The sequence below is a fragment of the Parasteatoda tepidariorum genome, chromosome 1, assembly GCF_043381705.1.
Source record: "Parasteatoda tepidariorum isolate YZ-2023 chromosome 1, CAS_Ptep_4.0, whole genome shotgun sequence".
NCBI lineage: Eukaryota > Metazoa > Arthropoda > Arachnida > Araneae > Theridiidae > Parasteatoda > Parasteatoda tepidariorum.
In genome coordinates, this window is record NC_092204.1 from 27,124,255 (window position 1) to 27,142,614 (window position 18,360).

Genomic DNA, 18,360 nt, shown 5'->3' on the forward strand with positions numbered 1-18,360 from the left:
CGACTAAAGAAGAAGGGGCTGAAGGTCGGTGAAGAGTTTGATGTCTTCGAAAGGCACTTGGGTCGGAAAATCTGGATGGGCAGAGATGACAGGCATAAGGTTTTTCTCCAGTATGAACCCTGACATGAATTTTATGATGCCACTTCTTTGTGAAGCTTTTACCACATGTATCACAAGTAAATGGTCGTTCGTCACTATGCTTTGCATAATGACGTTTCATTTGATGATATTTGTCAGTAGTGTATGAACAAAAAGAGCATAAGAAATTAGAGTTATTAGAGTTTTCATTGCTATTGCCATAATTAAAGTAATTGAAGAGCCTTAAATTAGTAGATAAAGTATTGTCCAAACTCTTGTCCTTACTCTTCTTCGATCCTAAAAATCAAAATGTAAATAAATACACGTATTTTTTAGATAAGAACTATAATAAAATTAAAAGACTTCAACAAGCAACTTAAATATTACTATTCAAGACGTTAAATACTTATTAAAACTTTGTCTGTACATAAAATTTTTTAATGCTCACATTATGATGTTAAGTCTATATGAAGTGAACTAATTAAGCAATAGATACTTTGCACCATATTACAAGAAATAGCAATCCAGCTATATATCAAGGACCAACATATCAGCCATAAAGAGAAACAAAAAATTTTTAAAAATGGTATATATTCTTTTTAGCTTGCTATACAGAAAGTATAAATTCTCTCTCACCCAAAGCTATATAGCTACCATAAACACCTATAGCTACCTTGGGTAGAAGTTCAATTTAAAGAACGTTGAAGAAAATTCTAGCATAATTTCAGAGCTTACTAAATAAAAAATATGGTTAGCTTGGAGAAAATCAAACATTAAAATTTTTTGTCAATACCTGTAAAAAAACACCTTTTGTTAAATAAACAGTTAACAAAAATTTTTTTATTTCTGACAAAGTAAAAGCACACAAAGAATGAGAAATTTGTTTGACAAAATAAAACAAAAATTTTTAAAAATGTATGCTGAGAGAGCTTTCTGATAGTATAAATATCTTTTATAAAAGGCTTTAATCTGCAGCAAAAGAATGTTAAGCACTCAACTAATGAGAATAGATAATCAAATAAAATTTGAAAAGATACTATAGAAAAAATAGTAAAGTGTTTCTGATAATATTTTTTTAGAAGCCTAATTGAAATCAATAATTCAGACAAGGAATACTAAATGGAACAAAAATGTAAAGAATATCCAAATGTTAAGAAATTACAATTAAGAAATGTAAGAACGTTAAGAAAAACTCCCTTTTTTCCATTAATACCTTAATTACTACAATTCTTTAGCAATATTTTGTTCATTAATATTAAATGTCTTGTAACGAACTGGAACATTTCAGAAAAAAAAAACTGCCATAAAACTTTTGTTTCATTAGAAAAAGTCAAAAAAATTCATATTAACTTAGACAAAATGCAAAAAATTTAGATTTTACCAAAAAGTTCAAAATCTAATATTAGGAAACATTTTAAAAATCATTTTTTAAAACTGACTCTGGACACTAATAGAGTGTAATTAAATAAGCTAACAAATGCTTCTTATTGAAATAAATGAGAAAAACATTAACCAAAGTGACTAGATTAAAACATGAAACTTGATTTTATAATAGCCCAATAGTAGTTAAAACTAATGCATAAAACAAACTGTAAAATTAGGATAGAAAACAAAGCTTGATAGGAAAATATAAACAATGACTTATGGATATTCTTAATTTCATTAAAAAAAAAATTATTCCAACAATTATTTTAAAAATATCACTATCACTATTTAGCACTGAAAAAAAATTTCATATCCTTAATTATTTTGTTAAATATTCATCAAAAATAAATTAAGCATTTTTTTTTTTTAAAATAAGAAATAGAGCTTAAGTGAAAATGGAAAATTTTTTTACATTCAAATGAAATAAAAACAAACCTTAATATTAAACAATTTTCTTATTACAATAAATTATGATTAAACTATATAGAGCAATGAAAAACTTATTGAAAAAATACACATTATAATTTCAAAAAGTAAATTGTTGAAAAATAAAATACATAGTAATTAATTAAATAAGATATAAAATAAAAAAAATACGGATACATTTAACATTAATAATAAACATATATTCTAGATTAAGATACAAGATCAAAAATATTGATTCAGAAATCAATATATAAGTATCAAGATTTATATTACCAGTAGAACTTTCAAGTCATTCCATTTGACAGCTTTGTAAAAAAAGTACATTTTATTATTTCTACATATAATTTTAGGGTAAAAAATTTGCCAGATTTACTTTTCTTTACATGGAAATTAAACATTTAAATATTTTGAAATCAATAATAAAAACATCTTCAAGAGAAATTGATTTATTGGCTTTACTTTGTAACATTACTAACAAATATCTTTTTTGTTGACAAATGAAAATAAAAATGTGTGGCAATAAGCTATAAACAGAAATAAAGTCCCACATATTTCCAAAAGAAGAAATACTTAAACACATTGCCAATATTTATTGCACAAAAAAATTGAGGTAAATAAAATTTTAAGTCATAGCCTTCCATAAAACCTCTAACCGGGCTTATTATTATTATTTTTTTTACAATGCAATCAGGTCAGTCAAATCACTTTGAATACATTCTTTAACTTACATGCATAGTAAGATCAAAAAAATATAATTCATTAACACTTTCACTAAATCACAACTCCCAAATGAAAATAACCTAAGGAGTTTTCACATTTCAAGTTTTACTTTATAAGTTAATTAGTTTACTTCATTATTCACTGAAATATGTTTATAATAAAATACAAAAATAATTTATTTAAAAATGGATAAATAATAGTTCAATAGCTAAAATGAAATGAAATAGAATGGCAGAATAAATAAACAAATGTAAGTACAAATATGAAAAGAAAAAAAAATATTTTTCAATATTTCACTTTAAAAAAAACATTTAAACATAAAACAATATTAAAAAATAAGAATGGACCATTTCAGCAAAAGAAAAGTTTTCTTTTCTTTTTTTTAAAAAAAAAAAAAAAAAAAAAAAAAAAAAAAAAANAAAAAAAAAAAGAACATAAATAAAAGTAAGCTCAACAAAATAATAATAAATAATTCTGAATTGCATTGTGTATAATTTAACACACACAAAACAAATTGATATTTTAAAAAGAATTTTTTTTTTTGAAACAAATTAAAATATATGAATATACATAACAAAGAATAATTATTTTTAATAAATGCTTTTACATATTTGTATAGTTGAATGAAAAATAGCACATACTTTTAGACATTACTTTAAAGTATTACAGAAATAAGCTTTAAAAAAACTTTATAAGTTTTTCTAAAATAAAATTTACAAACAAATGAAATAGGAAATTATGGAAAGTGGATATGTAAACATACAATTTTAAAGAATATATGACGTACAATACATAAATAAAAACACCACCAGCCACTGTATGACCAAATATTTATTTGTCAAAAAATATTTTGCCTTCATGACTCTCTACCTTTTCTATCTAGTAAAAGTTTGCATTTTGTCTCCTTAAACAAATTTTTACAAAAATTAGAAATTTCAAATTAAACTTAGATATAGATATTCTTTATCTTTGTACAGAATTAAAATGGAGTAAAAAATGAACTTTAAATTTAAGTAATACTATAGTTTCCTTTTACATATAAATAACACAATGTATAAATTCAGAAAATGGTAAATAGAAGCATAGAGTTATAAAACATTATCTCACACCCTTTTATAAATACACTGAATTGATTTTTTATAGGTAACCTTAGCAACAAATTAAAAATGGCGCCATTTTATGATTTTTATTGAGACTTATGGTTTTAGTGCAAAATATACAAGGAGGACTAATTTTTTTCTCCATTTTCTAACTTAAGATAATGTTGATGCTTTACCAATGAGTTAACAAAGTGAAATTTATCAAATGCCTAAAATTGTTCTTAGAAATCAAAATGATTAAAATGTAAGTAAGGAAGATAATTTTAAAATTCTTTTATGAGAAAATTTTAATTAGCAAGAACTTTTTTACATAAAAATAAGTTTCTATGGAAGAGCGAAAAACAAAGCTATCAACATAGCCAGATAAGATAGAGAACTCCATTAGAAAGAAAGGTGCCCAGCTAGTCTGGAATACTCCCCCAGTACATATCTGGTACTCTGGGGATAAGGTGGGTCGTGCTTTGACCTTAAGAGGTAATAGAGGCGATCAGACCGTGTTCACTAGATTCATCAGTGGTCACATTAGGTGCATGAGGTACGAACAGCAATGAAAGGTCTATCCCACCTGCAACAAATGTTTCTCCAGTGCAGCCAGCAAGGCCCACCTCCTTAGCTGTGTGGATTTTGAAAAGGAGGATTTTCTGCGCGACCCGGTCTTAATTTTTGATTTCCTGAGGGTGAATGGGTTCATGGACCTCGTCTAGCTCCGCTAGACCAGTGGGGATGAGAAACAACAACAACAGTTAAGATAGAGAGGAAAAGCATAATTTATCAAAAATATTTAAAATTACAAATAGAAAAAGTATATGCTTGATGTTGCAAATTAATCCATACAGGAGTAATTTAGATTTCGTTTTGAGAATCCCACTTTAAAAAAAAAGAAGAAAGATGTGATGAATTAAGGAATTTTTTGAAAAATATAAAAAAGGCATGACTTATGTCTTTACAAGATGAGAAAAAGGAGAGAGTATTTAAACAAAAATAATATATACAATAAAGAAATACATTTAAATATTTTTTTTGAAATTAAAAGGTATAAGAAAATAATTTGAGTATAATTACAAAGCAAAAGTGTGTCATTTCATTGAAGAATCAAAACAGGTGTGAAACACATGATTATTTATTAAGACTTCTTAAGTGTTCCATACACATAAAAATAAATCTGCAGGTTTTGGGAAGAACAAGCTTCACTACACCAGACAGTTGATGCCTGATGAAGAGAAGCTAGCTCTTCCTGAAATATATAATTTTCAAGTGTATTGTGTCCTAAATAGCCATAATAAATATTCAAGTGTCATTTTAATTTTATTTTTTAAGGATATGAATAGACAAAAGGAATACAAATAGAGAGCATAAATTAATGTAATGCATAATGATGACGCATTTTATGTTGTTTTAAAAGAGCATATCGAGTAAATTGAGTACTACAAAGATCACATTGATAAGGTTTGTTACCGGTATGAATGTAGAGGTGATTTTTTAAAGTATCCTTATGATTAAAAGATTTTCCACAAGTGGTGCAACGAAAAGGACGCTGCTGAGTATGTGTAAGAAAATGTCGCTTTAAATGTGATAAAGAAATAGCTGAATATGAACAATATTGACATTTAAAAGGACGATGTTTCTCATGAGTTTTTGTATGCCTTTTTAACAAGGTCTTTGAAGAAAAATGCTTCCAACATATTTTGCAGTAATATCCGTCAAATAAACCTGAAAAAGCAATTTTAGAGAAATAATTCAAAGCTTGTATAAAATTTATAACAATAATATTAGAGCAGCATTCACTAAAAGTTTTGTTTTAGAAAAAGCATGACAAATCTTAAAATTTGTACAAAGGAATTTAAGATAAATAACATTGTTTAACATAATGCGAGAATTATAAGCAAAATTAAAAGTTAATTGTTCTGTTCAGGTACCTAATATAGTTTTACATTTGATATAAATTTAAATACTATTACCTCCCGCTTACGTATATAGAAAACTATAAATCAACAATGGAAGAGGGGAAAAAGAATATAAAGATATAGTTTTAGATACCCTTGTGTAATTTTATCATGACTATGTCAAAGGATCCTTTCTCTTAAATTTTTGGTATAATTAGAAGTGCAAAAGTTGCTAAAAATTAAGTTGAAATCCATTATTAAAAATATTAATGTTTAGGTCTTGCATGTAAAAAGAAACTGAATAGTTTATTTCATACTATAACACAGTAAGTTTTTTTCCTTTAGTTTAAAATGGAAAATGCTGCTCTAATAAATTACAGTATTGCAAAGTTATTTTATAGCTTTAATTCAAATAATTGATAAAAAGAACTAAATTGATACACTTTACTTCTTTCAAAGTTGACACAATTAAGAGGTAAAATTTTTAATAAATTAATTTATACAGTACACTTTATTACAGATGCGTTTAATTATTTAATGCTATACTAAATAAATATTGAATTTATTCCAAAATAAGTTAAATATATACTAATTACAATTAAACAAATTGTGTGAAGGATAGTTATAATGGGATAAAACCTAGCATTTCTTTACCCAATTTACTCAAACCGGTAAAGTATTTTATCGTGAACTGGTAAAATGAGTAATTAAGACAACTCACATAATTTTTATAAATGCTATATAGTGGAACTTAAAACAATTTTTGGCCAGTTTGTTTTAGATCATTCACATAGTTTTGACAATGAAAAATATTTTGAGCCTGAACCTATTTTAAAATAAATAAAATTTATATTAATAATAATATAAATATCAATTTTGCTATTTAAATAACAAAAAAGTTGAATTATATAATGTAACAATGTTTAGGTAGCAAAAGAAACAAATAAAGTTAATAAAAATAATTCTTTCTGCTAATAAGTAGGAAAAAAAAAGGGACTGGTACCGGTTCGTGGATCAGCCGTTAAAAAACTATGTAGCTTAGATGACACAGCAGTCTTACTTTTGTGTCTTACTTCAATCTTACTACTAAGAATGTAAAAAGTATACATGGAATGGAACCACTTTGGGCAAACACTGAACTAAATATTTAAGAAACTATTTATAAGTAATATTTCTGATAAATAATAAATTTTTTATCTGCAGAATTTGTTCCACTAGAAATTTAAAAACTTCTTACAAAATCTAGTTTGGCAAATCCTTCTATATTTAATAAACTATAACATAAAAAAGAAGCTACAATAAAGAATGAATGTCATAATATTTTTTAGCTATTTTACTGAAATTGTTAACATTAATAAATTATAAAATTTTTCAAACCTACACAGAGATAACAAAATAAAAAGAATCATTACAAAAATAATATAAACTGATGAAAATATAATATAATTAGTATATTCTCATCAAATTATTTTTATTTTGTAGATTTTACTAAGATATATTTATTTGACTTTCTATCTAAACTAAAAAAGTAATTTAAATTTCCTATTGTTAAAAAAACGAAATATAAAATTCCAAGATCAAAAATTAACAGAAAATAATGAAATCCTCTTTGAGAATGTTTTTTGTTTATCAAATCATGATAAGAAAGTGGTTTTTCCATGCATGTAAATAATTTAAAGTTCAAATTAAATTACCCAAATAATTGAATTTAACTGCTTTTCAGTAAGTTACACTAATTATTAAAAAAAAAAAATTTTACTATGTAATAAGACCATCTGAAAATTGAACACAGACACAGTTTCTAAAAAATAATTTAACCAATGACAATTATTCTTAGAATATGAACACTATTGTCTAAGATGCTAAATAAACCAGTTAGTTATAAACTCTAGAAACTTTTTTAATTTATAAATATATGAGCACTAGAAAATAAAGGACAGAACTGTGACTTAAATTAAAAATGTTAATTTAAGATATATACCTAATTAATTTAAAAGCTATACTTTTAAAATAATTTGCTAATTAATCTACAACTAAGAAATAAAAAAAAAGCTTCCTTTTTAAAAATATGACAAAAACATAGCAGATGCTTAAGGATATTAAAAAGAATATGCAAAATTACAGAAAATATGTACAAAGTTAAATCCAACTACTCATGCATAAAGTTAGAGAAAGTAGAATTTTAACATTTTCACCAGAGTCGGATGTAGATGATTTTACATAAACAAATTTACTTTTAGATTACTCATGCTAATCAGTTAATTCAAAATTTGATTTATTATAAAATTTTATTCTCCTGTACTTGTCATTATATGTATATATATATACACATTAAAATATTTTTTTTACAACAAACATAAAAAACAATAGGTAAGTTTTCTTAATTGTGTTCATTAATAACAGATGCAGTTCTGAATTGTAGTATATTTTCTTTAAGTAAAATATTAGAAAAAAAAGCAATTTAAATTAGTATGCAAATTGAATTTACAACTTTTGAATCGTATGCGAATTTAGAGAATAGCCACACAAGTAAAAAATTATATGTAATTAATTTAATGCAAAAAATTAAAAAGAATCTTACAAGCCAGTTGTAAAAAGATAAAAAAAACAATAACATGAAATTAAATTTTTTTGTGGTGAAGATATTAGAAAAAATTTAATGGCAATAACAAGCTATGTGATAAATAAAATGAAAATTATTAAGCATTAACTTACTTAGATTGAACTTAGCATTATATCAAACTAGTAATTACATAAATTTGGAAACTTATTTAACATTTGTAGATATTGCTACCCCAATAATTATTGAAACTGTTAAACCTGTTTTAAAATATTAAGGGCAAAAGTGAGATTAAATGAAATCTAAAAGTGTATTAATTATAGTTATGTAACAAGTATTTTGTTTATGTCATTCTGAAAGTTGCTTTAAAACTTTATTTGTCACCTAAGACAATGAACTGAATAGATATACATTCCAAATCTTAAAACATATTTTAGGTTACCAAACAAAAAAAAATTCTTTACGAGGTTTTAATTTAAAATTTACAAGCTGAAATACTTGATAATACTGCTACAAATAAAAATTTACTTCAACGTCTTTTACTTTTGTTAAAATCAAATATGCTTTTTAAGTACAAATTTTACTCAAGATATTTTTTTTTATCAAGCTAGAAGAATCAACCCTTTATTCTTTCTTAGGTAATATTTAACATTTCGGGTTTAATGCTAAGTTGTAAAGTTCATTATAAACACTACTTTCAAAATTCTATTTTGGTGTTTCTACTCATTCAAAAATTAAGATGCACAATTGATAATTTGCTCAAGAAATTTTGAGCCAATGAAAAATAACTTCAAAATAAAGAAACAATGTTTTTTAAAGGCTAATAAGTGATAAAGAAATATTTAAAACAATACTACTTCTTTAATTAACAGTGAAAAGTAAAATTATTTCAAGTTAAAAATACATGTTGATTTAAATTAATGAAAAATGAAAAAGCGTAGGACAGATTAACAGCTATACAAGGGCAAAATATAAAAACATACATTGGTATATTTACCTTCATAGCAATGGAAAGCAAAATATTTAAAGAGCGGAATAATACCCATCCCCCTAATTTCAATGGATTGACAATGTTTAGGTCAATATAATAGTAGAAAATTTAAATACTTACAATAAATACTTAAAACAAATACATGAAAAACTTTTACAATATGAAATTTTTTTACAGGGAACATATAAAAGTATTATGTGAAAGAGGAAGATAGTCATTTATAGTACAATTTTAAATTTACATAGGAATAGATATATTTTCAAGTTCGAAATGGTTCAAACAATTTAAACTTACTACTGAAAGATTTGTTTTGCAATACCCGCAACTAAAAAAATAGAAGGATATTAAATGCTAGATGCAGAAGATTTTGAAAGAAGATAAAGATGAATTCCTAGAACAGCACTTTACTATGAAATTTTAAAATAAATAAATAAATAATTATGTTTGCAATATATATATATATAGATAAGGTTATAATGACGAAATCTAAGTATGAAAAAGTAAAATAACAAACATTTGTCTTTCAACCAACTTTTATGTATAAAACATTATAATATTTGAATTTATATAATATTTTTAAGATTTTAATAATTGAAAACTTAGAACTAGATATGAGCAGAAGCCCTTGTACATTTTTTGTCTAACTTTACTACATTTACTAACAATTTAGCACCAAGACTGTACTATGTTTATTTTTTAATTAATTAATCAGTTATAAATTAAAATAAATACACCTAAACATAACAAATAAATAAAATAAAATTACATTTTGAAATAATTTTATAAAGTATAGAAAAAATTATTCGTAACATCGTTTTGGTAAAACTACACATACAAGAAAAATGGCACAAATAAAGCTATTCTTAATACTAGTTTAAGGAATGGTATAATAGTTCACTGAAAAACAAAGATACAAATAAATAAAAGAGAGGATTTGGTTATTCTTTCAAAATGTAGCATTTTAAAAACTGCAAATAATCATATCTTTTTGTTGCTAATATATTTCAGTTAACTTTAACTTTTAATTGAGAACTCAAAAATATAATTGAAACATTCTACAACTCATCATCAAGTAAAAAATATATATTCCTCATTATTAAAAATATTTCTTTAATGTTTAACATATGATTAATATAACTTTTCTACAACTAGTGGTATAACATTAGTATATTAAATTTCTTTCAAGTAAAACTTCAACAAGTTGCTAGTATAGTAATTGGAATACTAGTAGGATTTAATCAACAAGTGATAATTTGAATATTCTAGTGTTAGTAACCTAGCTATTAAAATTTTTGTAGAGCTAATTGCGTAGTATAGATAAATCTGAAATATAAATAGGAAACAGTGATAACATTAAACACATGCTGCACCAATCCTTCCAAGAACATTTACCATATGTGTGACAAAATTTTCACTGAATCTGTGTTTTAAGACATGAACCCTTAAATTAGATTTTTTCTTGAACTTCATACCACATATTTTACAGTCAATTAATTTATTTGCTGCAAGATCAGTTTTTAGCAAATTTTGAGATCCACGATGACTTCTAGAAGAAAGAAGATCACTGAAACGATATAAAGTGTCACCACCACATCTTTGTAAATTACAGGGAAGTGAGATAGAAAAAAACTTTGCTTCACAAACACCAGAATAAGGGCTCCCTGGAAAATAAACAAAAATGTTATACAAAGTAAAATATAGAAAAATAAGTAATGTGTGTAAGAAGTAAGTCTGAGTTAGAAATTGACACATCAAAGGAAAGTCAAGTTTCTTATTATTTATACTTAAAAAAAAGAAAGAAAAAAGATTAACCTCGAAAAGTGAGCCCAGCAGGTCTACTTAGAGTTTGTCACATAATGGACAGATTAATGTGTTAAGAAAAAAATAATAATAAGTGTTTGAAGTTTTAATTTTACTAATGACACACACAAAAGAGACAGATAATTTTTTAGACATAACACAATACGGCAAGTTGCAAATAAAAATACACAACAAATCTAGAAACGAGAAAAAGTAAAAGTTAATAGAAAATCTAACTAATGCATAAAATCGTCACTTAAAAATTATTCAACAGAATCTCATCTTAGAATATTCTTGAGAATATACTACATTAATTCTTAACATTTTCAAGAATAATTCTATACATTTTATTATCAAGACTTTTAAAAAATAATGATAAATTTTTATATATAATTTATTTTGAAAAAAAAAAGTTATAATGGATGCTAGTAATTAACAAACATTTTTAAGTTTTAAGGCTCAGAATCAAACAAAAAATAATGTCAAGGAAAAAATTACACACACAAAGCCATTACTCTTTCATATTAAATTTTACTAGTTAGTAAGAGCTCAAAAGTGCTTTTACTAATGTAGTCAAAATTTAACACAACAAATATAAAGGGAACATCTAAACTGTTAACAGGTGAAAACTAACATTTATGATTACTTTCAAGATTGTCAAAACATCAAGATGCTTTCTTGTACTGTGATATATATACATAAAAAAAACAAAAAACACTAATGATTGTGACTATCTTCACTTCACAATTAAATTATTTTTTGCAATCAGATTTTGAATGGAAAATTTAACTTTTATTATACAATAAAGTTATTTTTTTTAAATGTTATTCCAATCAGTATTTTGAATGGTAAATTTAATTAATTAGCACCCAGTGTCATATTTATAAGACAGTTTTTTTTCTCAAAAAATCATATATTGTGATAGGACACTTGTTAAAGGATTATCATTCGTTTAGGATAATCAAAAGCTTCTTAATTACCATAATTTTTTTTATGATTTAGGTGTCTGTCACTATTTTTAAGACAATAAGGAGTTGGAACTTCTTGGAAAAAAAGAGGAGTTACAGCAGAATATAGCCATTTAGTTTAACATCAGATAATAAATCAACTTTTCTAGAAAGTCACTTTTTATATCACTTCAATATAAAAAGTCAAGGTAAAATGGGTTACTTATTTTAAAAACGAAACTGTGAATAGCGTCGAAATATTCGCTAAAGTTAAAAGAATTTAAATATTATCTCAGTTAAAAAGTATATTTCTTTCTTTAAAATTTGTGCCTCAAATCAGTCATTTTACAGGGTTTTTCCATAAAACCTCCATTCTTTAAAATTGAGTTTACAAAGGAATTATTTGTTTTAATAATACTACTCTTTTTGAAAGCTTACAGGGTTAAGAAATACTAAATGCAGAGACGTAGTTAATAAATCCTTTGTTATAACTCATAATGTTAAAAATGAAAATTCTAAGATGTATACATGAACAATTCTCATAACTAAATAGGATAATAACCGTGTAAATATGCTCAATTCAAATAAAAATGCTTCAGATTTTGGAACAACTTAAAATATTAAACTTTAATCTAGTATCAACAATTATATTAAACTTTAGTATAGTATTAATAATTATATTAATAAATAGTAAATTTTTTTATCCAAACTTATTTTATTACAGAAAGATCAAATGTAATTTTTTTCAGAGAAAATGACACCTAAGTTTAAATTTTTAGTAAGCATATATATAATAATATAATAAGCATAAAAGACATAGAAAAAGTACTGGAAAGCAATTTAAACAATAAATCACTTAAATGATTAATAAGTCTTTTTACATTTATCACATAAGAAAAACCAGGGAAAAACAGCTGAGAGAGAAAAATACACTAATAAACAAAATATATTCTTGTATTAGACAGAAAAATAAATACCCTTTTTTTTTTCAATAATTCTTAAAATCAATAAATGATTAAAACCTGAATATTGCCCATTTTATATTAGCTACAAGAATTTTTAATAAATATCTTCTGTTTTAAAATACTAATATATAATGAAGAGAAGCTACATAACAAAAAATTAATTTTGTTTTTTTAAGGATCTTAGAATTTAAATTTTAAAGCCCTTAAAAAAATATTACTACAAATCCTAATATTAATCTACATTTTCTCCAAAGAAACCATTTTGCAAAGGATGTTGAAATATTTATAAAGCATATTTAATTGGTTTTTTTTTTTTACATAAAATATGTTCTTCTAATAAGCATGTTCTTACGTAAAAACTAATATTTTTAACACATCCTCTGAAAAAATGGTCAGTCTTAAAATAAAAGTTGGAAATTCGATTTAATGTGGTAAATAATATATGCAAACTAATGTTATCACTAGTTTAAAAAAAGTTTCTAGAACAAAAAGTAGAATGTGTCGGATGATGATTGATGGAAATAACCAACTTTAGCAAGCTTACTGTACTTTGAACTAGATGGCGCATTTGAGCTCTAGAGTTGCAGGTAGAAAATTACTACTTAAAACACATATATATACTAGAATGCACATGTAGTAAAACATTTTATAAGTGGAACAAATGCATTTTCTCAGAATACTATTAACAATTAATTAGAGTTATGTNTTAAATTAAATTTTAATACTAAGAAAAGAAAATAATAAAATTATCAAAAATTTAAAACACTGTTTTTTTACTTTTAAAATCACTATATATAGATAAAAAAAATTTGTTGATTTAAATCTATGATTTGTTTGAAAAAATCATTTGATTTAAATCATGATTTAAATCGTGATTTAAATCAAGCTGATTTAAATCAACGAACCCTGCTTAAAACACATATATATACTAGAATGCACATGTAATAAAACATTTCATAAGTGGAACAAATGCATTTTCTCAGAATACTATTAACAATTAATTAGAGTTATGTAACAAAGTTTTTTAGAACAGCTTATTTTTTTAAAATGAGCAATATGCTACTTTTAAAGCCTACAAATATGACATGGTGAATTGCCCAACGATCTTTCAAAAATTATTTGAAGAACTATTTATATTTTTTTTGTTTATGTTTTAAAACAAAATGTGTTTTTAAATTTGATTTCGTAGCACTACGAAAAGAACAGATTTCACATTGGAAAGGCTTTTCTCCAGTGTGTGTACGAAAATGTTCTACCAAATGGCAGTTTTTTCCAAATGTTTTTCCACACACTGAGCAATAAAATCGATTAGAATTTTTGGAAGAAAGATTTAAGAAATTATTAGGTTCAGTTTTTTCATCATCTTCACAGCAAGATATTAGACTAGCTTCAATGGAATATTCCATCAATAAACCTATTAAGAGAAATATTACAGATTTAATCACACTTGATAAGAATAATTAAAATTGTAATTAATTTAACTAAAAATATAGTGGGATTGAGATATTAATACCATAAAAATATAATTTTAAAACTGTTTATTCAGACTAAGAGTTTTTTTTAAAGCAAGAAATTTTAGACTTGCAAATGCTGAATTAAATAAAATATGATTAGAATAAGCAAGACAAAGATTCAATAAGATTTAAATTTGGTGAAAAAAAATCATAAATTATAAGATTTGCATTGATTGAAAGAATGTTGGTAAAAAATTGACAATCAATTTATATTGACATAGTAGAAAACTAACATTTTTTTGGCACACAGTATATAGTTATTTTTTAATATTACCTGTTAGCATTTTTGTCCAACAGCAAAGCTTAATGTGTCAGTTTTTTTTAAAAAACAACAACAAAAAATTGGGCAACATTAGGTGCAATATTAATAACAATAGTTAAATAAATGAAAGGAAAAAATTAATAGAATATAATCTAAAAATAAACAAGATGATCATAATGTAAGATATAAGATTTGTAAGAAAAAGTAAATAAGTCATTCTTACCAATCATTTAGCTAAATACATATTACCTATAAATGCTGTATTAGCAATAGATATTTAATTTTAAAAACGTAGCCTTACTTCAAATTCAATCTGCCCTATTAATATCAATTATTTAAGCATTTAATATAGTTTGTGTGTATGTATACACACATACACATATATATATAACAAGATGCCAACTTTCTACGATTTTTGGATACACTTTTTTCTAGAGGTAGCTAAGTTTGTGTTTTAAAGTAAACTTCCTAGTTTTGTAAATTTAATTTATTTTCTAAACTACCTACTACTCAAAAGCTCATATTAAACAAGACTTTTTATTTTTAAAGCTTTTAAATTATTTGATTTTATCTTTTCCTTTTTTTAGTAAATTTATATTGTACACTTATTTACTAGATAAAGCACATAGATGTTAAAATATGCACATTTATTATATAAATGCATTTCATTTTTTAATATTTTTGAATTAAATTGTGTTGCTATTACTCATTTAATAGCTCATATAAAAAATAAATAAAATTGATAATGATAAAAAAAGAGGTATTTTATTTTTCATAGTTTAATTCAACTGGTTAAAATGATGTAAATAAAGGATTTTCAGTTCTTTTTGCAGAAAAATTAAGTTATTTGTTCAAGATATAGTTTGTTGATGTCTATATTATATTATCTCCCAAGTTTGAAACATTATTTGAAAAAAATATTCTTTATTAGTTTTCCAACCTATAAAATCTCATTCTCTCACTCAGCAACTCTTACTAACTGCATTTAACACTGATAATATTGTTTTTAGAGATTAATTTTTTGGTCTTTAAATGTTTTTTTCTTTTTATTTAGCATAAAAAGTGGGAAATTATAATTCATAATATTCACTCCCTCACTGCAATTCAAAATTTTCACATAATTATAATTTTGGTAGAAACATTGCACATTTTCTGATAAATTTTCCATGCAAATTTTAGTAAATTGGAAGAAGTTCATCAGCTTGTGGAAAGAAACTGAATAAGCAAATTAAATAATTGTCAAGATGTCAGCCCTCATTTAAATTTATGAAGTTAATTTATTTACTAAAAATGTATTGATTAATGTTTTCATTTCCTTTAATGGGACACTTAAAGATTGCATAATTTTATTGATATGAATATACTTCAGAAGCAGAAAATGTTTATTTTCTCATTCCCTCATTGTCAGAGAATGACATTTTTGCAATTTATGTATGTAGGTTCTTATAAACGTCAAAAGCAAATAATGTTATTTTTTCATTCCTTCATCATTATCATTCCCTCACAGTGAAAAATTAGCACTTTTATGCAAGATTGATTTTTGTGGCTTTAAAGAATAGTTGAAAAAATATTTTTGTTTCAATTGTTATTTTTAAAGCAGTTAAGGACTGACACATACTTAAAGATATTCATTAAAGTTATTAGTTTCACAGCATGTTGTCATTCAATCACTTTAAAAATTATAATTTTAGTATTTTTTAAATACTAGGCGTGACTTATGTTTTTTTTGTATAGCACTTTTCCCCATATTTTAATTAAAAAAAAATTATAAATTTTTGCCACAATTTGCTTTTGTGTTTTTGCCTTACCTGAAAATAGCCTACTTGTAGAGAATGATCAAATTAATAAAAATTAATTCTTTAATTTTCTGAGACTAAGTCTTTCATAAACGAGTTAAATATATGAAAAACTTATATTAAACTTTTAATGTGATATTAGCTGACAGCATGAAAGTTGTTTTAAAAAGTATTTAATTCTAAAGTTTCCTACAATAATAATAAAATCAATAATGAACAAGTGAGAGTTTTGTTACAATCTTTGAAAACTTTAGTAAAATTCACAACCCCTCCTTCAAAAACATCAAAATCTTACCAATCCACACCACAATAATATGATTATAAAAATATGTATTAGAAATATTAATCATCTAAAGATATTGGATAAGGTCATTAAAAAGAAATTTAAAAAAGAACACTTCATAAAGTAATTTTTTGTCATAAGGACAAAATTAAGAGAAATAAAAGAAGCTTTTTACAATTTGAAAAGTGTACAACATACTTTTATTCTCTATAAAGAAGAACATCACATTTAGACTACTAGTGACTTAAAAAAAACTCTTAAAAGGTAAACTTAGACAGGAGTTAAATTGGAAATAAGTAGATATTAAAGATCGATAAGATACATTCTAGGAACATTTTTGGCAATATTTGTTCCAGTAACAATCTGTAGAAAAAAAGGCAATGCAAATTATATGTATAAAAATATCAGCAAAACTGAACAGATTTTACTAAATAAACCAAGAACAATCCTACATAGATTCATAAAATTGTTGGATATATTAAGTAAAGTATACAGAATTTTTGTAATAAATTATCATATAAAGTACAATTTTAGGTTTAGCATCAAAACACTTTGAAATTCTATAAAATCTCCCATTAAGTGAATAATGTTGGATACAATTACTATATACTGTAAATAACACCCCAACAAATGATTGCTTAAATGTAGGATTATTCTTTTGCAATGAATGCAATCCTGCATAATATTACAAATTGTAACAGAATAAAATAAAAGTCTTGCAAAAAGTTTAAATCTGCCAACTGAGAAATGTAAAAACTGCTATTGATTACTACCAATGAAAGTAAAAAAAATAAATAAAAATAAAAGCATTTTTATATAATGATCAGTGAACCATAATACACAAATTTTACAAATCATAATAAGAGGTTAAGTTTAATTAATAGATATACAAAATAGATGTGCAAGCATATGAAAGCTTGTAAATATGCTACTTAGATTAAATATGCAAGGGAACTTAAATTATATTCTCACGATATTATAAGAGAGCTAAAATTTGACAGCTAAGAAATGCTTAAGTTACCATCGATATTAACGCACAAGCTTTTGGAAGCATTAGACAAACATTTTTTAACAATTGGCAAAGAAGATAAGTAAGAATTTTATAATTCTTTAAGGATAAATTATAAACTATGATAAAGTGATTTATAGTTTTGACGATGGATCTTAGTTATGCGTGGTAAGTTTAGTAGAGGCCATTCAACTCTAGAGTGACCTGGAGGAAAAAAAAAATGTAAATCAAATTTCATGGAAATATATCCTGTAAAACAAATCGAAAAGCTTGTTCTATTAAGCAAACTGCAACAAATTATAGAGAAAAATGTTTTTCGAGATAGAAGTAAGGTTAATTTATATTATGGAAATAGAGGTAGCAGTTCTGGGTTTAAGAACAAAAAGAAATAGACTTCCTAATTCAACGTATTTCTTGAAATAAAATGATAGTTGAATATGTTGCTAAACGTAGTCATCGATAATTTGACAGAATATTACAAACATTTTAAAGTAACAAAATAAATAGCCTTTGCAGCTTTTCTAGTACACATACTCAATAACAAATAAAACAAAAAAAAATGAATATAATATTTGTCTTGATTTTATTTTTCTTTAGCTTA

General features: G+C 24.3%; 1 protein-coding gene across 4 annotated transcripts; it reads right to left on the reverse strand.

Moving 5' to 3' along the window:
• Window positions 1-236: 236 nt before the first annotated feature.
• LOC107453762 (uncharacterized) lies at window positions 237-18,304 on the reverse strand. Of its 4 annotated transcripts, XR_006225761.2 has the most exons (5): window positions 17,772-18,297; window positions 10,576-10,844; window positions 6,354-6,458; window positions 2,203-5,459; window positions 237-375 (listed from the first exon to the last, which is right to left on the reverse strand). XR_006225761.2 is itself a non-coding variant. In XM_071177911.1 (3 exons), the coding sequence occupies exons 1-3, from the start codon at window positions 18,289-18,291 to the stop codon at window positions 5,397-5,399; spliced, it is 381 nt and encodes a 126-aa protein (XP_071034012.1). In that variant the 5' UTR covers window positions 18,292-18,304; the 3' UTR covers window positions 2,360-5,396. The 4 variants fall into 4 exon arrangements, 1 of the variants encoding a protein (XP_071034012.1); XR_006225760.2 differs by having other exon boundaries at window positions 2,203-6,458; window positions 10,576-10,840; window positions 18,154-18,297; XR_011636217.1 differs by having other exon boundaries at window positions 2,203-6,458.
• Between the last annotated feature and the right edge of the window lie 56 nt (window positions 18,305-18,360).

What these genes read in the sequence shown, in the direction of transcription:
- LOC107453762 (XM_071177911.1), bottom strand. Translation starts at nt 18,291, where the DNA reads ATGTGTACTAGAAAAGCTGCAAAGGCTATTTATTTTGTTACTTTAAAA. An exon ending in TTATTTTGTTACTTTAAAAT is followed by an intron (nt 10,845 to 18,242) that starts GTTTGTAATATT and finishes TTTATTTTCCAG; the next exon opens with GGAGCCCTTATTCTGGTGTT. An exon ending in AAAATTTTGTCACACATATG is followed by an intron (nt 5,460 to 10,575) that starts GTAAATGTTCTT and finishes TTGCTTTTTCAG; the next exon opens with GTTTATTTGACGGATATTAC.